The sequence below is a fragment of the Hemicordylus capensis genome, chromosome 1, assembly GCF_027244095.1.
Source record: "Hemicordylus capensis ecotype Gifberg chromosome 1, rHemCap1.1.pri, whole genome shotgun sequence".
NCBI lineage: Eukaryota > Metazoa > Chordata > Lepidosauria > Squamata > Cordylidae > Hemicordylus > Hemicordylus capensis.
The window spans coordinates 77,465,667-77,480,549 of record NC_069657.1 but is presented as its reverse complement, the minus strand read 5'-3'; the positions used below and the strand labels follow the sequence as shown (position 1 = coordinate 77,480,549).

Below are 14,883 nucleotides of genomic sequence, written 5' to 3'. Positions count from 1 at the left end.
AAAGTGTAGAATTAATGACTCATAGCAATGGGTACGCAAAACAGATCTGGGCATATCTGGAAAGAAGTGCAACAAAAAGACAACCAAATATGGGTGAACTGAAGACATCAGTGTCTTGTTGCATTTGTTACTTGAAGTGCAGTGTTTGAATTATTTAAGGGCAATTGTTTAGCTTTGCTTATTGGGAATACAGTTTGGGAGGTGAGGGCGATACATACTATTAACTGAGTTGGGAGAAATAAACTATTTGCCTATTGCAATGCAACTTATGGTTACACTGGTTACTGGATTTATTTTATTTTATTTATCATATTTTTATACTGCCTGATATGTAAATCTCTAGGATTATATTATTGCTTACTACTTTGATCATGTTTTACAAAATTACAGAAAAAAAGAAAGAACTGAGAGAGACAGCTGCGGCTGGGGAGGAACCTACCAAATACCAACAGGCTCGAAACACTGGCCTAGACCTACAGCCAAAGTGAGGGGAGGCGGGGGGGGGGGACGACGACGACGAGGAGAGGGATGCAAAAGAAAGCAATGGTCACAGAACAGGAAGGTTCTCCTCACCCGTCAGACTCATGGAACGGATTAAGTGCTTCAAAAAGGAGCAGTCTTGGACTGGCCCACAGGGCAACAGGGCATATTCCCACTGTGCCCCACCCGCAGGGCACCCCTGTGCCCCGCCGCACTCAGCAACAATGAATACTCCCACCCTTAAGTACCCATTCTGTTCAAAACCTGGCACCCTCCCCACATACATTCCACCACCCTCTCAGGGCCCCCAGTCCGGCCCTGAAAAGGAGGAACTGACCATGGAGTCTCTGGCCTTTGACTAGAGATGCACTGGTTCTTCCCCTCTCAGGCACTGTGTTCTTGATTTTATGATGTTGTATTTTAATTATGTTTTATATTGGTTTTATTATAACCTGCTCTGAGATCTCTGGGTATAAGACGGGCTAGAAATGTAAATAAATAATAAATAAATAAATACTCTCTAAGTCTAAGACAATGGATATCTCCACTCACCAAACTGCCCTACAAGAAATGTTATTCACAGCCTGATCAATACAATCAGTATGAGAGATGCACAACTTCAGCCACCCAGCTGTTGAACTATAACATAATTCCCAGCTGTTGAACTATAACATAATTCCCAGACAGCTGTTGAACTATAACATAATCCCCAGCCAAATGGGCCAATAGTCAGGGATGAAGGGAGTAGTTTGCTTATTCATTTGACATATTTGTAGACCGCCCAAAATTCACAAACAGTTGCTAACAACAGTTGGAGGGCCCAAGTTGTGCAGCTCTATCATATATTTTGAAGAATTTGTTTGTGCGGAACAAAGTCATTCTTCTCAATGACCTAATGATTCCCGATTTTGCATGAACAATCCTGCCACCAAAATCAGCTTAATGTACTACCTTTTACACCAGAATATGCTGCAGGAAAGATTTAAATGATTTTGTTTTTAAAGAAGAAATCGTATTTTAACTGTGATTGTTTTCAACAGATTTTTAACACTCAACATCAGATCAATAATTCCAAAATAACATCATGCTCAAGAAGAACGGATCTTTCTCAGATTCAAATTTACATTGATATAAATTTACCATATATGGTACTTATTCAATAAAATGAATAATGTTTGAAGTTGAAATCTTACAATTTTCAAACTGTACTTTTATTTCCCTTTTTGCAAGCAAGCACATTAATAAAAAATTATATCATGCATGTTTAATTTCATGGACTTTCCTATAAGTGTAATCTATGCAAAATGACTTTGCCCAGTCAGCGATGAACCTCACTCACTAGTCTACAAATAATTTAAAAACCAAACTTATATCTACTGTTTAAACATTTAAGTTACAATACACTTACTTATTAAAAAAAAAAATCCTTTGAAATGAAGTTAGTCTATATTCACACTTATATTGTCTTAAAACTGAAACATATGTTGAGCTGGAGGCCACCTTTTAATGCAAGGATGGGGAGGAAATCTACCCGAGAATAAGCATTATAGATGATGCCAAATCATGGATTTATTAATGTATTTTTTGTATCAGATACAAGGACTAGCAAGGAATCAGAGTTGTTGAAATCTAGGAGACGCCATCACTAGGATCATCTACTGTGTACATATGAATGATTTGTATTCTTATTAAACCCTCTCCAACTACCTGACCTCTGCAGTGTGTTCCTTTATCAAATTATAAATACTTATGACTAGCAAACAGCATACATGTTTAATTTCCATCTCACAAACAGTGATTTACCAATAACTATTAGCCCTTGTTTAGGGAAAGCTTTGGACACTTACCGCAACATGTTTATTCAAAAGTTAAGTCCCCCTTGATTTAATAGGACTTCCCAATGCATAAGACTGCAGCCTTAGTAGCATCCAAGAAAGTGAATTTGCTTAGTATCTTTGTGTGTGTGTGCGTGTGTGTGCGCGCGCGTGCAGAAAGCCAAAAAGAAAATTTGCTGACATCCTAATGAAGCACACATGCAGTGTATGCCTTTCCAGTTCTTAAAAGCACAGGCACTTGCATGTGATCCTGCTTCACAAGGAAATACTCTTTGCAAATATGTCCTCAAGGGCCATACAGCCCTCAGGGTTATATTTGTGCATTGCACAGAGTGCTGCTGGGGGAAGGTTTGTTTCATTAAAATCATCCCCATCCATGGATGAACACCCAAGCTTCAGAAGTGGGAATGCCTCTGCTACATGCATGCTTCTTTTGGCTGAATGTGTGCAGTTTTAGGCAGGATGCCAGCCTCTTTTCCCCTTGAACAGTTCATTCTACAATATAAAGGGCACATGGGTTGTATGGCCAAATCTTCAGAAATATACTCCTAGGCTATATAGATAGACTGGTAGATAGATAGACTGATAGACTGGTAGGTAGGTAGGTAGGTAGGTAGGTAGGTAGGTAGGTAGGTAGGTAGGTAGGATGGATTTAAAAAAATCAGGATGGGGTTTGTGTGTATAGATAGATTATAAAGGTGATATTTAGCTGCAAGTCATAGTTATTCATTTAGCAGCTGGGAAGTATGCATACTTCTTCAGGAAATATATGCATTTCCAAATGGCAAACATGATTTAAAAGAATAATTTAAGTTAACTCAATTGAATCAAACCATCCTGCTCAGGATGAACACTCAGAAATTCTGCAAAAAGATTAACAGTATATTAAATGATTGTGCCCTAGAACAGTTGGTCATAGAATCAACCACAGAGAAGGCGACCTTGGACTTAATCCTGAGTGGCACCCAGGACCTGGTGCGTGATGTCAGTGTCATCGACCCTTTAGGGAACAGTGACCATAGTGCGATCCAATTCAGCATACATGTGGGGAGAGAATCACCAAGGAAGTCTAACACAGACATTTTGAATTTCAGAAGAGGAAACTTCTCCAAAATAAGGAGTATGGTGAAAAGAAAGCTGAAAGGGAAAATCAGAAGAGTCACTTCGCTCCAGAATGCATGGAGTTTACGCAAAATCACAATTCTAGAAGCCCAGTTAGATTGTATACCTAAAAGGAGGAAAGGTACCACTAAGTCCAGAAGGATGCCAGCATGGATAACAGGTAAAGTCAAGGAAGCCATAAAAGGGAAGAAGACTTCCTTCTGAAATTGGAAGGCCTGTCCAAATGAAGAGAACAGAAAGGAACACAAACTCTGGCAAAAGAAATACAAGGTGAAAATAAGGGAGGCAAAAAGAGAGTTTGGGGAACATTTAGCTAAAAGCATCAAGGGGAATAACAAAAACTTCTTTAAATACATGAGATGCAGGAAACCCATCAGGGAGGCAGTTGGACCATTAGACAATAAGGGAGTAAAAGGGATTATTAAGGAGGATATGGAGGTTGCAGAGAAGTTCTTTGCATTTGCCTTTATGGCAGAAGATACTGAGCATATACCTGTTCCTGAACCAGGATTTTCGGGGATGAAGGCTAAAGAACTGAGTCAGATAGAAGTGACAAGAGATGATGTCCTAAACTGTCTGGGCAAACTGAAAACTAGCAAATCACTAGGGCCAGACGGCATCCATCCAAGAGTCCTCAAAGAACTCAAATGTGAAATTGCCAACCTCCTTGCTAAAATATATAACTGGATGTGAGGGCGATCTGGCTGCGACATCTGTCACCCCATTGATCGCCAGGGTTGATTCGGCTGAAATATATAACTTATCCCTGCAATCAGGCTCTGTACCGGACGACTAGAGAGTAGCAAGTGTAACACCAATTTTCAAAAAGGGATCCAGGGGCAATCTGAGAAATTACAGGCCGGTTAGCTCAGCATCTGTTCCAGGCAAATTGATGGAAAGCATCCTCAAGGATACAATTGTAAAGCACATAGTAGAACAGGCCCTGCTGGGAGAAAACCAGCATGGCTTCTGTAAAGGGAAATCTTGCCTCACAAACCTTTTGGAGTTCTTTGAGAGTGTCAACAAGTGCGTGGATAAAGGTGATCCAGTTGACATAGTATACCTGGACTTCCAAAAAGCTTTTGACAAAGTTCCTCATCAAAGACTCTTGAGAAAACTTAGCAGTCTTGGGATAAGGGGACAAGTACATGTGTGGATTGCTAAATGGTTGAAGGACAGGAAACAGGGAGTAGGTATAAATGGAGAGCTTTCACAAAGGAGGGAAGTAAGAAGTGGGGTCCTCCAGCGATCTGTACTGGGACCAGTGCTTTTTAATTTATTCATAAATGATTTAGAATTAGGGGTAAGCAGTGAGGTGGCCAAATTTGCAGATACCAAACTCTTTTGGGTAGTGAAATCCAAAATGGATTGAGGCACTCCAAAAGGATTTCTCCAAATTGGGTGAGTGGGCGACAAAATGGCAAATGCAGTTCAATGTTGGCAAGTGTAAAGTGAGGCACATTGGGATAAAAAAACCCCAACTTTAAGTATAGGCTGAGGGGAGCTGAGCTGCCGGTGATTGTCCAGGAAAGGGATCTTGTGGTCGTGGCGGACAGCTCGTTGAAAGTGTCGATTCAATGTGCAGCAGCTGTGAAGAAGGCCAATTCCATGCTATGGATCATTAGAAAGGGGATTGAAAACAAAGCTACTAATATTATAATGCCCTGATACAAAACTATGGTGCAGCCACACCTGGAGTATTGCATACAATTCTGGTCACCACATCTAATAAGGGACATTTTAGAACTGGAAAAGGTGCAGAAGAGGGCAACCAAGATGATCAGGGGCCTAGAGCACCTTCCTTATGAAGCAAGACTACAACACCTGGGGCTATTTAGTTTAGAAAAAAGACGACTGCGTGGAGACATGATAGAGGTCTATAAAAACATGCATGTTGTGGAGAAAGCTGATAGAGAGAAATTCTTCTCCCTCTCACATAACACTAGAACTAGGGGTCATCCCATGAAATTGATTGCAACGAAATTTAGGAATAAAAGTCAGAAGTACTTTTTCATACAATGCATAATCAACTTATGGAATTCTCTGCCATATGATGTGGCGACAGTCAACAACCTGGATGGCTTTAAGAGAATTTTGGATAACTTCATGGAGGAGAGGTGTATCAATGGCTACTAGTCAGAGGGTTATAGGCCACCTCAAGTCTCAAAGGCAGGATGCCTCTGAGTACCAGTTGCAGGGGAGTAACAACAGAAGAGAGGGCATGCCCTCAACTCCTGCCTGTAGGCTTCCAGCGGAATCTGGTGGGCCACTGTGTGAAACAGGATGCTGGACTAGACGCATGGGCCTTGAGCCTGATCCAGCAGGGCTGTTATGTTCTTAAAGGAAGGTATTACATCAGATATTGTTTGCAGAGGCAGAATTAGTAATGCATGATAGAAAACATTCTGAAAATAGCCAAGGAAAATGAACAGATTACTATGCAATGACTGCTTATAACAGTTTTATTCAAGTTTGTGTGCTCTAATATTGAGACAAGGCCTAGAATAGCATTACACTGTAATACAATAATAATTTTAGCCATTGAACCAAGCCTGCTTGGCATCCTTGGTTTACATTTTTTTATTACAGTACATCCAAAAAAACAAAGAGAAAGAGCAAAACAAATTTGCTCTTTTAAAAAAATTTAGTTATCCTAACAAATTTTTTAAAAATCAAAGATATACAGAATACATTGACAAAGAACAGAGACACAGCAGATTATGCAAAAGTGTAACCTGTTGAGATGTGTTAGCTACAGTGAAACAAACCAGTCACTGATGTCGTTTAGTAATTAGTGTTACACCCCAAGGGTCAGAGGCAATGGGCTGTGTGTCACAAATGAAGCTGCTTTTGGAAATTATTTTAATCTCACTCACCCCATCCCACCCACCACCCACTGACCTATTATGAGCAGAAGCTAAAAGGATGGCTCCAACATTACTTAACCACACCATCACAAACAAAGTAAACATAGCAGCCTTTAGCTTCATCGACAAGAACTGTAATGTGAATCTGGGGCAAAAAGATACTTTCTGCTGCTCCTCCTTATGGCAATATTTTTGTGAAGACGGAAACTGGGGAAGAAACCATTGAGAGGATTCAGCAGGACAGATAAGAAACAAACCTAACCTACAAGGTGCCTTACAAAATGTTTTTCATGCCACACCGAACTAACATCAACCAGAAATGAGAACATTCCAACTGGGCAAGACTAGGGCTTATGCCACAGGAATTAGCCTGTGCTATTCATCCACTCTATGGGATTATTCCACGTGTGCACCGATTTAAAATAAAACAGAATTGGACCCAGTAAGGAAGAAGATCCGGAGAAATCTATAATGGAAGCAAGCAGCTTGAGCTACACCAGCAGGACCATGGAAGCTGGTGTTGCTGGTAGGATTTTCAGTCCCCTAGTGTTAATTAGAGTAAGTCAATTAGGTCTTCTGTGTGCTCTGGAGACAATATTGGAGTAAACTGGTTAGGCTGCCGTCCTGGGGTTTTAAATCCTCTCACCTGCCCCATGAAAATACCTAATAGTAATCTAAGCCTCAGTGTGAAAAACAGGAGCTCCTGAAACAGACTGTAGAAGGGCCATGGGAAGGAATGTGGAGATTATCTACCACTGGGGAATGGGAACTGCAGAACTATCAAAACTGAGTTAGGGTTTTTTTAAATACAGCCTCAGTTATTCAAAAGAGACTCAGGGCTGCACTTCTGAATCAGCCACCCTTATCAACAGGAAGAAATTCTAGGCTCACCCACACCCCTTGATCACAGTTTCAGTCGCTTTCCTGTTAACAAGTGCTTGATATGCAAAGCCAGGTGGCATGAAATGGTTCCACAAAGCTAATACTGCTATTGTTTATATAATCACTTACACTGGGCTCAAAAGGACTACCAAATTTCTTTCAAATTAGTTTTCGCCCTAGATCCACTCTTCAGTGTGTAAACACACTGGGGAAATGGGAGAATAACCCCTTAACTCAGTTCAACTTCCATAGTAAAATAATGTGTAAATAAGTCCTTAGTGACACATTCATAGAATAGCAGCTCTGTTCTGGAAAGTAGCTAAATGGCCACAGCCAAATTCGTCACTGGTAGCAACCCAACTTAACTACAGTTGGCAACCAGATCAAGATGCTACTGCACAAGAAGAATACTGCATAAAACAAAGGGGTGGATAGATACCAGTTGAGGAACTGAAGAACTTTCAGATTCAGAACACAACATATTTTGGAACATATTTCCAAGTGCTCCACTCTAAGCATGTGTAAACCATACACAGAATGCAAAGTACATCACAAAGTATAACTCAACTGTTATTCAATTCACTTTGGAGCAGATGCTAATTTAATTTATTAAGATGTGATCACAAAACAATGAAGGGGAATTTTGGTTCTCAACTCACCAGGAGCAGACGTTTCTATTAATTTCCCTTGCCATGAATGAAACCATTATGAAAACGCTTCCAGGCTATTATGTTGTATGCAAAGTGTAAGTTCTCCGGTGACAAAGGAAATTTTCACTTCCCAAAGCACAGAGGAACAGATCAACAGATACAGGTGCAAATAAGGGAAGGCCACAAAAAAGATACAAGCTAGATTTTTTAGAAGGAATGTACATCTCACCAACAAGCTTTTTCTCCTAAAATATATATAAATGGAGAAAGGGTTTTTAAGGGCCAATTTGCATACCCATGGAACACCCTTACAGCCATTTCACTGTTTACAACCAGCACCTGCTGTAGTTATCCTAGTAATTTGGGTGAGATACAAATTTCCAGATGACAGCATACATTTGATTGCATGAATTGGTTACCAAGTCTAGCCTCAGTGTGAAACAATGGACATGTATATATTTGCATACATTTAGCATAAGCCTGTGCAAGTAAGCAGTAGCTTTTTCCCTTGGGAGAAGTAGAAGAATCTCCAGTTATGTACAAAATTCCCTCTTTTGTCTGACCATTCTACAAAGGTTGGTGGAAACGTTTACATGCATAAGATATAATCCTTTAACTTATGTTACAAGCTCATTGCTGACCCAATTGTGATAATTTAGCCACATATCCAATAATTGCACATGCTTCAAGGTTGGGACCAGAAATTAAAAATGAAGTAGAGGGGCTACTGTTCAGTTTAAGCAATTTGCTACCAGAGGAACTCACTGGCGATCACGCTTAATCAGATGATGGATATTTGGATCCCTCATTAAGAGAACTGTCAACCTCACTCTAGAGGTTGGAAGTCGGAGACTTGAGATACACTGAACATCTACATTCTCACAGACAATGGGGAAGGGAGGCAAAAGAGGGTTCATGTAATGGAAAATTTCCTTTACTCTCCAGAGACTTAAAACAGGGTGTGTAGAGCAATAAAAAAAAGTGGTACAGATTAATTCAATCCCCAGCTATTTTCCCTCTTAAAGAGAAACCGATAAAAAGAAATACTGCAGGAGTGTTTATCTGGGTTCAAGAAACAGACCTTTTTGAAAAGTGTGCATGCACATAAACAGAGACAATACCATATCCATCAATGGCTATAAATGAAGATTATGAATCTTGGTTTACTTCATGTCAAAATCCAAGATGCCATCAGATGGAAATTAAAATTAAGACAACTGGCAGCAGCTGGAGTGACATTAGCACAAGCCTTACCTTCCTCCTTGCAGCCCCAGAACTACCCCAAAAAGGAACTCCCTTGAAGGGTCCATGGACAATAGCATGTGAAATGGCACTGGTGGCTACAGTGGAGTGAGACTGTGGAAATAGTGTAGAGATATCCTCTGATAGTGGAGCTTCCACTAGCAGAATGTGTCTCCCCATGGTTTCCAGGGTCTCTCCTCCTCCTGAAGCTGCGGCACTGCATCATATATGCTTGAAGGTTTCCAACCTTTGAGAAAAGGTTTTTCAGGTGGAGAGAGAAGGGTGGGAAGGAGACAATTTCTTATACCAAAGCTGCTCTGGAAGCCATCCAATGCTATTGGTTCAAATAAAATGGCACAGTGCCATTTCATGTGAGCAAAAGCTATCATTCCTTGTTCATGTCACCGTTGCTCATGCTGCATTAAATATCCCAACGCAACTACAAAATAGTTTTGTGGCACAGAAAAGGCAATGGGATTCATGGGACTTTGGCCAAGAATAGTCAGGGAAGTTGAAAATAATATCAAGTTTTCTACCCCACCTTGCATGTTTACTTGACAGTAAATCCTGCCAATTTCAATGGGACACATCTGAGTAAACATGCAAAGGAGCATGCTCTTAGAGCTTTTAACATACATGGAGCTCACTGTCATAGCATCTCTGTGTACCCATGAGCACATTTTAAAAAAAGTTGGAGATTCTCAGGAACATGCTATGTTCACTAGATACCACAGAAAGAGCCAAATTCTGCAATCTGCTTTGCAATTGTGACCATGCAGTTTTAGCTATGCCTTTGGTTGTAAGATAGTTAAAGGCTTTTACCTAAATGCTCAGCACACTCTATGACGTTTGCTTTTTCAGGGATGAGACCACCATTGATAATAATGTGTAACATTGCCTTTTCTTTAAAAAAAAAAAAACAGTGGAAGCACCCTAGATAAAAGGAGAGCCATTACTTCCAAAGCACTAATTACCAAGGCTAGGAATTATCTAGCCTAGATGTTTAACTGCAACAATTTACAAGCATGCCAACAAGCAGGGCTTGACCCTAAGATAGGGATGTGCAAACCGGTTCGAACTCGAACTGGTTTGAATTTGAACCAAGGTGGTTCGATGGTTTGAATTCGAACCAAACCAGCCATCAGGTTCGAGCTGCATGTTCAAATTCGAACCAAACTGGGGGTGGTTCAATTCGAACCAGTTTGAACTGGTTCAAACCTCCAAAAGTGGGTGGGATGATCGCTGGCACCCATGGGTACCTACCACCCAAACCCCAAAGCAATTGGACACCCCTATGATTTTTTATGAATATTTGAAATATTTTTAATTATTTTTCTCATAGGATATAATGGGACCCGAACCAGCCCATATCTCCTATTGTGGAGCACCTAGGGGCACAAAAGCGGGGTGAGTGGTAGGCACCCAGGGGTGCCTACCACCCACAAAACCCCAATGCAATTGGACACTCCTCTGATTATTGGTGGATTTAAAAAGTATTTTTGAATTCCTCATAGGGAATAATGAGGATTTCAGCAAATGTATAGCTTCACGTCGGGGGGAAAGGGGTGTCCTAGAGTGGAGTGTGGTGGGTGGTAGTTCCCAAGGGGGGCAAGGAAACTATCAGAATTATTTGAAAGGAACTGGGCAAAGGGCTGATTTTTAAGTGATTTTTGAAGTTTATGTGTCTTTACCGGGCAAACCGGTTTTATTCACATCCCTACCCTAAGATAGGAGGAGGCATTTAGCAAGCAGTGTAAAATGTTCTAGAGGCTGCTGTTTCGATTTGCTCCCCAAGTCGAGCCTAGTGAACACAAACCAACCTTCAACTCACACAAGGTTTATCAAGCTGAAAACTGTCACAGAAGGTCTCTCTCAGTATATAGAAGAATTTAGAAAATCATTTTAAAAAGAGATTTCTTGGAATGAAATAGGGTTTCTCTATACATCAGGAATGGATATGTGATTCCCAAGGAGGATCAGTGAAAGGCTTCAGCTTCAGCTTGTGCACAATAAGCTTACACTTCTGCTGCATGAGGTAGCCATTAGTAGAGATGGGAGAAACAGGCACATTTGGGGAACATAATCTCAAGCTGGTGGTAGAACCAAAATAAAAACAACAATTCCAATTGGCATTATTTAGTACCCAAGTAACATTGCCATAGGCTCACACAAAATCCCTTGAAAGTGATCAACTATGCCTCAGAGTAATGAATTGTAGCCACTTTACTGAAACAAAAACCAAAAACAGCAGTATATGAGGGGACAGAAGCAACAGAAACTATAGCCTACAGTAAGAACAGTTTGATGACAGAGCTTTCAAAGCCTTTCCCAGAGCTGTGGTAGTATTGGCCAAGGATTTATTTTCATGCGCCAACATAAAAGCAGAGGACAGTAGACCTAATCATAAAACAAAGAAGGGGCAGCATGACTCCACAAATTTTGGCTTGCCTGTCCTTCCTTCAAGAGTAAGAAGAGGATTTATCTGATAAGATGCTGAGCTTTGGAGGTGCTCCAGAGACTTGGACGAGGCCCCACTCCTCCTCAGTTTTGGGCCAGGGGTCCATACCCATCTTGCTAGTTTCAGAAATGCTTGGAGCATTTCCACTGCTTGTGCAACTGCAGGGGCTCTCCCCAAACTCACACCGAATTTCAGACTCTCTGAAAGCCTCAAGGTGTCTCGGTACTTTCCAGGTCTCAGCAAGGAGATCTTTAGCAGCTTTTAAAAGAGACCTAAGACACATTTGTTTCAGCCTGGCCTTCAGTGATTTAAAAGAAGTTATTTTGTTTTGTGAACCACCTAGAGCCATCGGATGGTATAAAAAATTAATTAAAAATATAATAAAATGGCGGTCAGAAGAATGCTTTCTCTTCTCTAGACTGAGAAGAACGAGGGCCCAGCAGATTAAAGAGGTGTGAAAACTATGGACCCTGGGTAGCAGACCAAAAGGGCACACCTTAACCCAGTAGCTGTGGTTCATCATATTCATAGAACATCTGTATATCAAGCGGGGAGAAGGATGGGTATATTAGACCTCCCCACCCCCATTAAGAACTTTTACACATGTGGGCAAGTACAGGAATGGCTCCCAGATGTAATAAACTAAGGTTCAGTGAAGGAGGGTATGTCCAGATTGGCAGCTCCTCACACAATATACTGCAGAACTGAGTGCCACATTACATGTATGACTTGTTTCATTGTGCATCCTGATGGTGCACAAGCATGACCCTTATTGAAGAGGTACACAGTTTTGACAGACTGATCTGGGCCAGGAGTCCCACAGCATCTCATGCCTCCTCAGCCTCCCACCACCCCAGCCTTGTACCACTGTACCCTTCCATCCATTTCTCTAAAAAAAATAAAATCCATTCATTCTACTAGCAAGAACCAAAATCAGGCAGCTTAAAAGCTCAAAGTTGATTCTTTCCCCACCCCCACCCCCCAGCACAATGTAGCAACTATAGGGAAAAGAATGGGCAAGATTGGCAGATTAAGTATTTATCGAGGAAACCCTACATAGATTCAACTCTAAGAGGAAGAAATTTATTCATACCAAAAATGAAAAAGGTTCTGGGGAAACAAGGTTGGGGGAAAACAAAATAAACATGACATGAGTGCTGGTGCAGACTCACCTAAACGGTTATATACCATTCCTGTAGCCTAACAGTCTTTGTAAACAAACACTGTTGCCTATCATTGCATTTAAAGTGTTGGGAGTTGAGGTTACTGCAAAACCGATATTGATATAGAATACCAGTTCTTGAAAGTCAAGAACAGAGGTTGAGTCATACCACATTGCTTGTTGCAGCTTAACACTGTAATGAAAAAGAAAGAAACAAGGAAGATCACAGGAAGCCTCACAACAGAGGTCAGCAGCTCTGTGTAGCTGAATTACATGCAGCTACACCAACTCAGGTAGCCCAGGTACCACAGCTGTCGTGAACACAGCACTGTCATATGACTTCAGCAGCATCTCTCTACTTCACTTGTCTTCAAAGTGCATTCTTAGTGCAAGAAGTAGAACTGAAGCGAAAGGGGGTTACCAACCCCTAGTGGATCTCATGCTAGGACCAGAACTCTTGCTTGAGTTCATAGGCTGCAGGTTTGTGTTTTTTGAGTTCAGTTCTGCATAGTGGGACAGTGCTGTCTTTGCTCTGGCCTTCAACATCCAAGTCCAACAGCGTCCGCTCCTCTTCAGGTAGTCTGACATGTAAAGGAAGCAGTGCAGGCCTCTCTTCAATGGTGCTGCTACTGCTGGCAAAGCAGGAGTCCAGATTACTGGGAGTTTCAGTACTGGAGCTATTAGCGGAAGACTCGCCTCTAGCATTACTGGGGGATGCAAACCACCAGGGGTCAAGGCGCTGCCTGTTAGCTGAAGGGCGTGGCCTAGGAAGGAATTCCAAGGTCTTGGGTCTCTCCAGCATGGAGTCCTGCTGAGCATTATAGCGCCTGGGGGTTGGAGGGAAGATGAGATTGGGGTCTGGCAGACGAGGGACTTCATTTGGACCCTGACTTGGGCTAGGAGTTTTGATTATACCTATTTGCCCCACCAGGGGAAAAAACAAGCAAGGAAGGGGTGGGGGGAGAGAAGAAAGAGAAACCAACCTGTTAGACAACACTGATGGAATGAGACATTTAGTAAACAAAGGGTGGTGTCAGACAGAAGGTTTTGGACTTGGTACACCTAAGGCATGCAAACCACATAGGACCTGCACTGATCTTCATGCTAATCCCTCCAAAAGGCAAACATGGGGAGTAGCAGAACCAGCCAGGCTGGCACTATCAGGATAGGAGCTTGTGTTACCATCCCTGGACAAAAGGATCAGCAGCATTGTACCTTCTTCCCCCCCTTGATCATTCTTCCCCCATAGTTGTGGTTTAGCACTAAACTGTGGAACCAGCAGTGTGGGAGTCTGGCTATGGCCGTAGGCAGATAAATTGGAACAGGATATCTGCATTAAACTATGATATTTCAGTATGTTTTCAAACATAATAGAACATGGATTTTATAAAGACAGCTTGCCTTGTGGAACTGTTTTGTGTGCATTTTGTGTACCCTATGGAATTGTTTTGTGTACATTTTATAAAGGGATTCAAAAAGTTTTATTCGTCCCCATCAATGGTATTGAGCTGGCTGCAACTCCAGCTCTGAAAAGCCATCGACAATTTTGCTAAGGTTACTGTCTACCACTGGCCAGCATATATCAAGTCAAGAAGAGAACTCTGAACAGCCATTATTTTGCAGAAGTGTTGCAAACAGGGCAATGCTGCAGAGGTTTGATCATCAGAAAGTGGAGAGTGAGCCCATAGCATTTAGGCTACACTGTACCAAAAACTGACGTAATTCCTTTTAAAGTTGTCCAAAGCTGGCAGAAAGAGGAGAGCCAATGTCTTGTGCATTAGCCACTAAGACAATAAATCAAGGGGCAGAAAACTTACTGCTGGAAGAAATTAATGTACATTCAACAAACTATGAATAGATGTGTTTGAATTGTTTCCCATCATAAAACCGAATTACATTTGCCAGATATGGTTCACTCAAAGCAGGTTTTGTTTTTGGCAGGAACTGGTTGGAGGAAGAGAAGGAATCTCTATTTAGGGTGGCAATAATTATTGGGTGAAGAGAAAAACTGAGGGCATCTAAGGAGAAACTGGAATGCTGTGAGGCTTGGTATACTGAGAGATGGATTTGGGGGAGCATGGAAGATTCAGGTTTGTGCAGAAAGGTGAAAGATAGTGCACAAGGGGAAACTGGATTAAGGGGAACAAAGTGGGGGGAGTGGAAACTCCACAATAAAGGAGACTTG

At 41.5% G+C, this 14,883-nt stretch overlaps 1 protein-coding gene across 5 annotated transcripts in view; it reads right to left on the bottom strand.

Moving 5' to 3' along the window:
* Positions 1-5,881: 5,881 nt before the first annotated feature.
* The window catches only part of MAP3K9 (mitogen-activated protein kinase kinase kinase 9), a 68,977-nt gene continuing 59,975 nt past the window's right edge, over positions 5,882-14,883 (bottom strand). For 4 of the 5 annotated variants that reach the window (XM_053267896.1, XM_053267914.1, XM_053267875.1 and 1 more), the window contains one exon: positions 5,882-13,613. In XM_053267896.1, coding sequence (XP_053123871.1) covers positions 13,141-13,613 — 473 coding nt within the window. In that variant the 3' untranslated portion in view covers positions 5,882-13,140. The remainder of the gene's footprint in view (positions 13,614-14,883) is intronic. The other variant, XM_053267885.1, reaches the window with a different exon arrangement.